Source organism: Hordeum vulgare, chromosome 7H, assembly GCF_904849725.1.
Source record: "Hordeum vulgare subsp. vulgare chromosome 7H, MorexV3_pseudomolecules_assembly, whole genome shotgun sequence".
Classification (NCBI taxonomy): Eukaryota; Viridiplantae; Streptophyta; class Magnoliopsida; order Poales; family Poaceae; genus Hordeum; species Hordeum vulgare.
This window is the reverse complement of record NC_058524.1, coordinates 285,318,347-285,326,562: the sequence shown is the minus strand read 5'-3', so window position 1 is coordinate 285,326,562 and position 8,216 is coordinate 285,318,347. Positions and strand designations below refer to the sequence as shown.

Here is an 8,216-nt window from a genome sequence, read left to right as displayed (position 1 = left end):
ACCCGCCTTTGTACTTGTCTTCCACCTCAAATAGTCCAGAAAAGTAGGAGTAGGATTTTACACCGCAAGGTGGCCCGAACGTGGGTGAACTGCTCGCGTGTTCTAGTTCCTTTCCTTAGCTCGAGCCACGGGAGAGTCGCCGTGAAGTTGAGAGATAGAACATGGTAGGAGAGCGAGCGCACCCCAGAGTCCGAACCTTTTGGGTATATGGAGCCTCGATCCTGACATACTGGTTGCTGAAGTTCTTGTTCACATATTTGAATTGCACCAAATCTCAGGAAAACACAGACAAAGCAAAATCCAATCCTACACAACCTCCACAAAAAGTGAACGGGCGACTAATGAGAAGCGATCAGTCCATAGCGACTCGAATTGCAGGATACTGGTCCATCAAGGATGTCTTTCCGACTCTGGATTCGTAGAAAAGAGCCAGTCAACATAATGAACACTAGAAGAGGCAAAAATCGAGTTTTAATTAACCGGGCACCACGTAAACGCATCAACAAGCAAAGCAAAGGGGGCGGTTTCTGGGCTAGAGGCACTCGACATAGACGGATTGGACGGGTACTTACCTTTCTGCGGATGCCATCAGCGGCAAAGCCGAGCGCGATGGATAGGACGTCGAGGAAGCCCCCAGCACGCACACCCCCACGGCTTTCCGCTCCATCCCCCTCCGCTAGTAGCCTCTCCACCAACTTCCCACCAAACCTTCTTGCAAGCCACGCCCGCCGGATCTGCCCTTGCTTACTTCTCCCCGATTCGAGCTCCACTAGCGCTGATCGCCAACCAGAAGCTCGTCGTGGGCGCCTAAAAAATCAAGTTTTTGACCTGGGTGCGCGGTGGGAGGAAACGGGGTGCATAGTGGGAGGAAACAGGGTGCACGTTGGTGGGGGGGGGGAAAGGAGGCAAGGAGAGGCTAACGACGACGACGAGGAAAGGCAGGCGGTGACATGGATCTGGAGGGGAGCGATAGAGGGGTGGATGAGAGGGGAACGAGAGTGATATTGAGGGGAACAAGAGAGTGAGCGGTGGTGGGAGGGCATTTCTGAAAGGTAAACGTTTGTAATCGGTGAGCCAGCCGAAACTGGGTTGGACTCCTTGCTGGCTAAAACGCTCGCGCTACCGGGTATGCGACGTCACTCTGGGACCACGCGCACCTTTTCTCCTTCGTCTTATCTCCCCTGACGCAGCAACAACCACTCATTTTCCCCCATCTCTTTTCTCCCAATTCCCCTTCCCCCAGACTCCTAGTCCCAGCCATGGTCAAGCACGTCAGTCTTTCCGAACGAGCGACCTTTCCTGATGTGGTTCTCGCACTACTCCTGCCTCCTCACGGTTGCGGGCGCTACAACCGGCATCAGACGGTGCTACATCCGGTGGTCGGGGAGCTACAACGTGCACGGGGACGGTGCTACAATAGATGGCCGGCGAGCTGCAACCGCGTTGTCGTTGTCAATGTTAGAATCAACAATGCAAAAAGCTAGAACTAGCGGCGCAAAAAGCTGCAACTGGCAAACGATTTTGCTACATCCATCACGACGAAGCTGCGACCCGGTGACGGCGATGACATTTTTGCTGCAACCGTCATAAATTTTTGCTACTACTCATGAGGGAATTTGCTACCTCCATGGTGGCGGAGCTGCGACGGCGACAACAGTTTTTTTGTTTTGCTGCAACCTTGGTGCTTTTTGCTACTACCGGCGATGGAATTTGCTACATCCATGGTGGTAGAGTTGTGACGGTGGCAACTGTTTTTTTTGTTTTGCTGCAACCGTTGGTGATTTTTGCTACTACAGCGAGGGAATTTGCTACATCCATGGTGGTAGAGTTGTGACGGCCGCAACCATTTTTTTGTTTTGCTGCAACCGTTGGTGATTTTTGCTACTACCGGTGAGGGAATTTGCTACATCCATGATGGCGGAGCTACGATGGCGGCGACCATTTTTTTTGTTTTGCTGCAACCGTTGGTGATTTTTGCTATTACCGACGACGGAATTTGCTACATCCATTCAATGTAGTTTACTGGTGGTCGTCAGTTGCACCGAGCGTCGACGACGACGAGTGACCGCGGCGACGCATCGGGTGCTGCAACCATGGAGCATCGATGACGAGTGGCTGCAACGATGCATGTGGTGCTGCAACCATGTAGGGTCGACGGTGGGAGTTGTAACCTTGTGAGTTGGAGCTTGCAACTGGAATTGTACTAGCGGGAAGGTTCTCCGACGAGCAGCAGAGGGACTACGAGGCATCGAGGTGCAAGCGCCTGACGACCAACAGTCGTTGCCCTCGCCGAGCTGCACACGAAGGCGGAGCAACGGTGTGGGTTTTTTTGGGGGGGGGGAGGATTCGTTGGGAGGAAGAAGACGGGTCAAAAGAAGGCTAGATCGAGGTTGACTGGGCTTTTTGGACGGCTGTAGTGCACGAAATCGAATGGCTAGGACCCGACCGGCCGAACCTGGCGCCGGTCACCGGCGCCTAGCACTGACCTTTCTGAAAAGTGAAAAATATTGATAGCATTGTAAAATTTGTACATAAAATCTTTCAAGTCATATATTTTAGGATGCAAGGAGTATATTAGTAGCATATATGTATGTTATTAGTGAAAGTTATCCTTCATTACAAGTAGTCTTGAAGTGAACCTGCATCGCACATGTATGAATACCGGTCATTAAAAGTTCTTTTTAGATCCTTGTGTTGTGTGTTTGTTTGATATTCTCATTTTCGAAAGCTAAATTTGATAATCAATAGCAGCAGCCCAAACAAGCCACCTCAGTAAGGCCTCGTTTGGTTAAGGGGGATTGGGGAGGTTTTGGGAGGGAGGGATTTCAGGGGATTGGGTGAATCCCTTCCTTCCACCCAATCCTCTCAAATCCCCTCAAATCCTCTCAAATCCTCTCACATCCTTTCTATTTGATACACAGGGATTCATAGTTCATACAAAAGGATTCATACACATGAGTATAGTATAATTAAAAATATAATTTTTACAACTTCAACTTCGCACACATGAGTATACTATTATTCAAAAGAAGATGCTACACGAATCACCATATAGAATTGGATTCCAAAACCAAACGATTCACAAAACGTGAGAAATAGTGAACTAAAATATAAAGGCATGAACACAAAACCAGGTCCACAATAATAATAAGATAATATATCTGACCAAAATTCATCACGGGTATAATATAAATCTCCAAAACAACCGATATTGTCTGGCAGATAACCACTAGGTCCACAATAATAATAAGATAATTTAAAAATAGAAGTAGTCTCCAAGCAAAAAGGAAATGTTTGGCATTTCACTAGTTTCACGTTTCACTAGGGGTGAGTTGGAGTTTCTGCGCGGTTTCAAGGGGAATCACGAAGCTCAGTCATCACCAAAAGTTATCTTCTTCCCTACCAAAGAAACAACAAACAAATGTCAAAACCAGACGCATCATTATAGAAGATACAAATGCGTACAAACTCCTACACCAAAGGCTCCAAACGACTTTTATAATTTACCAATGGTGCTGGCTAACTATTCTGATACAACCAGTGTATCCTTTTCTCAGCACAAAAAATAGTCACAAGATCAAGATATTAGCAATAAAGTTCGTATTGCTCGCCGCCAGCAAACTCGTTGCTGCTAACAGGATGGTATATGCAGAGCAGGGATGGCTTGCCATTTTGTCCCAATGGTTAAGAGGGTGACCGGGACGGGAAGCAACTGAATTTGAAGCAGTTTACACAAAAACAAAATTTTAACACAACAGACTCTAGCAAGTAAAAGAAAGAGCTCATAAACTGCATCAAAATCATAGCCAATAATGGCACCAGTTTTCTGCAATCAGTGGGAAGGGACAATGCACCATCTTGTTGTCAGCTTATTGGCCCTATTGTTCTCATTTAAACATGTTGGCAACTGGAAAGACACCAATTGGTTCTCACTATGATCAAATATATAACATAATCTCCCCTATGTGGCTGGTGGCAGCTGAAGACAATGCCACGCTCATGTCAGGTTTTGCACCTGCATTTGAATCGGTGCCTGAAGGCTCACGTTTCCACTGGAAACTTCTGGCACCCGCTTTCATGGGAGTACGCCCTCTAAATGAGCTACCAGGGAGAACACCCCTTGGGTATGCCATCCTACCCCTAGCATATAATGGATGACTGCTATCAAGCACAGCAGCAGCAGAAGCTATCGTGCAAGCAGCAGCTATCAAGCATAGCAGCTACCAAGCACATCAGCAACAGCAGCTATCAAGCACAGTAACAACTACCAAATTCTACTCGTACCACCAAAGCAGCAGTGGAGTATTTTTTTTCAGACACATAATCTGGCTAAGACTAGCAGACACATAATCTGGCTAAGACTAGCAGACACATAATCGAGCTAACCAAGTAATTGAAAGTAAACACACAAGAGTATGAAGAACATAGAGAAATCTTACCTTAGATACCCCGAGGTAAGTCTGCCATTTCGCTCCGAAGGAACACGACGGCGCTCACTTCATCTTCGGCGGCGGCATTGAGGAAAATCTCACGATTCTCAGCATTTTTGAACACCTTGTATGCAGCGGCCCTTTCTCCATGTGAGATGCTTTCCATCTTGTGCAGAACAGCAATGCACTTGGTGATGGTGAACTATTGGGCATTTTTTGACCCTGCGAACAAGGTAGACTCCTCCTCTGCTTGCTTCCGTTTGATCTCCACATAGTTTGCCATCACTTCCACCATGGGATCATCCCGCTTCTTCTTCTTGGGCTCCTTCACTAGCTTTTTATTGGAACCACCAGGAGCACCTGCTCGAGTAACATCACTTTGAGTACCATCTATTGGATCATCACTTTGAGTAGCTCCACTTGGACCATCACTTTGAGCCGCATCTCTTGGATCATTATACATGAGTAAATCATCTTCGCACTGATTCAGATCAAAAGAGAACCCAATCTCATCTCTTTCAACTTCAGGATCATCGTCAATCACTTGTGTAGCCTCAATTGATGTAAAATTGAAATTACCTTCTGCTATATGTCCTGCACAAGCACCCAAGTTCTCATTAAAGGTCACATAGCAATAGAAATTCTTTATAAAGGTAAGAAAACGGTAGCAAATGAAAATCCATTAAACTCACCATCATAAAGATCACCTAGCTTGTCATACAAAGGAAATTGCTTTGTTTGAAACTTGCTTATGTCTGGCCAAGACTGTACATAAGAGAAATGATTTATCAAACCTAGATCACCCGAAAACAAGAGGAAACAAGTTGCATTGTATATTATCAAACTTACAATAATCAAGTTCTGCCAAAGATGTGGGTCGGCCTCTATCATGTGTGTATGATAGTTCCAGCTAACACCACTTTGCTTTCGAGCATCCTTGATTAGCCTGTATTGACTCTTCAACTCTTGTTGTTTCTCTTGGATTTCTTGTTTTGTGAAATTTGTATGGCGATATCTCTCATGGAATATTTTTGTCATTCTGTTCCAAGATTCAGCAGACCAACCATTTTGACCTCTATGATATGGATTATTGTGCTCATCAAGTAAATCTACCAGAGCCTTTTCAAGAGCCGGGTTCCACTGAGCTCTGGGCTTCTTAACTACACATAGCACAAATGTATAGAGTAAAATACTTGATCACACTCAACATGACAAGAGTTGCTATAATTCAACAAGCGGAGATGAAGCATTAAAATACCTTTTGGAGTAGTCTTTTTAATTTTGGGTGTCAACTTCTTCGCACCGTGTGAAGCCTTTTTTCCAGTCGCTTTCATAAGATTGTACTTTGGAGACCCCTTTGGATACATATCTGAATTCAACAAGGATTACACTGTTAGATGATGAAGACGACATAAGTTGATTAATGCATATGTATATATGATTAAAAACACACCACAATGTTGGTTATTCAGGATGATATGCCTGCCACATTTGCATTGCGATTTCATCCCTCAAAGTGTTCCCTAAGCCATTGCTCCCACAGTTATTCTCATCACCATTTGGGAGATCAACAAAATCATTTGGCGCTATGTTATTGGGCTGGTTGTCAAGCCAAGTCTCGTCTCCATTATGCATCTTGATGATATTGTGAAGAACTGCAGCAGCAACATGAAGTTTCACTTGGTTCTCGATTGTATGCAGTGTGCCAACATGAAGAATTGGAAGCGCTTTTTAAGAATTCCTAGGGACCTTTCCACATGGTTGCGTAGAATAGCATGCCGATGGTTGAACAATTCCATGTGGTTCTGTGGCCGAGCGTGTCCATGACCAAATTCCTTCAAATGATATCGGACACCCCGATAAGGTGCCAGAAATGACTGAGTGTTTGCATAACCCCCATCAACTAGGTAAAACTTGCCTTCGGGTACTCTAAATCCTGTCATCATCGCAGACTGAAGAACTCTAGCATCTGTTGCTGAACCCCCCCAGCCACATGATATGAAAGTGATTCGTAGATCGAAGTAGCATGCAATCATGATGTTATGACTGAGGGTGCCCTTCCTATTCCGAAATGGAGCGGCAATCCCAGGTGTTGCAGTTATAGGTACATGTGAACCATCAATGGCTCCTAAACAGTTCTGAAAATAAAATGGATTGAAGGTCAACGAAGAACTTCAAGTTAGATAAGTCAAGAAATTGTGGAATTGTTACTGATGGAAACCTGGAAATAGGGATAAAATCTTGGGTCCGTTGAGATTCTTGGATGTGGCTCATCAATGCTCGGAGGCTTCAAAAATCGACTAGCTAAGAGAGGAATAATGTTGAAGAACTCGTTGATGTACTCATGGAATGTTTGACCACTATGTTGAAATTCTAACTGGAGATCTTCATAAGACGCGTTGTGGGACACCATGTACAAAAAAGGCCAACTTCTCCTCCACCTTAATTCTTGTATCCAATATCAACTTTTCTCTTCTAAGGTAAGATGCCAAAGCCCTAAAGACATGTGGCTCCATCCTATAAGCTACGAGACAGTTTTTAATATGCACTGTAAGAATATCATGGACACGCTTCTTTCCATATAGGATGGAGCTATGTCGTTTCTTTCTCTCGATTGATCCTCTTTTACGCATTTGATGCAATACAGGCCAAATGAAGGACATCAGGTCTTCATCATCCTCTCTTCTTCCCTTCCGAATTCGGTCGATGATTTCGGAATTCATCTCGACACTAAAACTAGAATCGGCAAGCAACAAGCAGGATAATAAATGACATGTAAGATAACACATAATCACTCATATAAATATATGTAATGTAGAAATCTAGTTGGGTCTCTCATTTTACACAATTGAGTCAACAATAAGTCTTCAACATTTGAATAAGAATAAGCTTGCAAGAAATAAGAATAAGCATGCAAGAAATAATAAAATAAGCATGTAATAAGTCAACAATATATATAACTCTAAGTCTTCAACAATTCCTGAACTTATTACGTTGTGAGTGAGATTATCTTGGAATTCATCTCAACACTAAAATTAGAATAAGCATGCAAGCAAGTTTCTCATAGAGACATGATAGAAAATCATAAGAGGCCAAGGAGTACCGAAGTTAGGCGTCACAACTGGATCCCAAGATGGAGGCAACTCATTCAGCCCAACAAGAACCCGAACGGCAGGCTGTCAAAATAAAAACAAGGTCAAAAGGAAACTTAGAACACTACACAGCCATGGATTAGTGAATCAAATAGCATTTTCACCAAGATAACCAAAGATCAAACTATTGTGTGCACCTAATACATTTTCACCAAGATCACATACCCCAAAATATTGACCTTAATCCCAAACACATAAGAGCATTCTTTGTAAAGGTCAATCCCACCTTCCCACTGCATGTGCACTACTTGTCTAAAAAACAGTGATATCTCAAAACAAAACCACTGCGTCTCACTTAGATCATTGTCTAAAAAAAGCAGTGATATCTTTCAGTGTTCAGCCCCATACTTGAACAAAGCGTCAGCTAGTCGAAACAGTAACCTAGGTCCTGTAAAAAGAAAATAATCTGAAACTGCAGGCATTCATGGAAGCACATAATGTTTAGTCAAACACCAATGTACATGAATGCCTGCTCCTGGGTTACTGCAGTTTCACATTATTTGCTTCCAGGATTGCCTGCAGTTAAGGTAGCATGTACCAAGGCCCAAAGGATCTATGCGTGGACCGGGGGAGGACCAGACCAGCATGGATCGAACGCAGATATCTGAAACCTGCTCACTGCACTACACTGCAC

The 8,216-nt window shown here is 44.1% G+C and overlaps 1 protein-coding gene across 1 annotated transcript; it reads right to left on the bottom strand.

Annotated features, from left to right (window-relative positions):
* Positions 1–4,439: 4,439 nt before the first annotated feature.
* On the bottom strand, positions 4,440–6,255 carry LOC123408765. Its single transcript, XM_045101809.1, has 6 exons — positions 6,180–6,255; positions 5,689–5,799; positions 5,495–5,590; positions 5,123–5,224; positions 4,642–5,024; positions 4,440–4,536 (listed from the first exon to the last, which is right to left on the bottom strand). Exons 1-6 carry the CDS (start codon positions 6,253–6,255, stop codon positions 4,441–4,443), a joined length of 864 nt encoding a protein of 287 aa, XP_044957744.1. The 3' UTR covers position 4,440.
* Between the last annotated feature and the right edge of the window lie 1,961 nt (positions 6,256–8,216).

Excerpts from the sequence above, each read along its gene's own strand:
- LOC123408765 (XM_045101809.1), bottom strand. The coding sequence starts at position 6,255 with ATGGACACGCTCGGCCACAGAACCACATGGAATTGTTCAACCATCGGC. Across the intron at positions 5,025-5,122 it reads GCTAGGTGATCTTTATGATG|GACATATAGCAGAAGGTAAT; the intron begins GTGAGTTTAATG and ends GTGCTTGTGCAG. Across the intron at positions 4,537-4,641 it reads TGTTCGCAGGGTCAAAAAAT|AATCGTGAGATTTTCCTCAA; the intron begins GCCCAATAGTTC and ends AAAAATGCTGAG.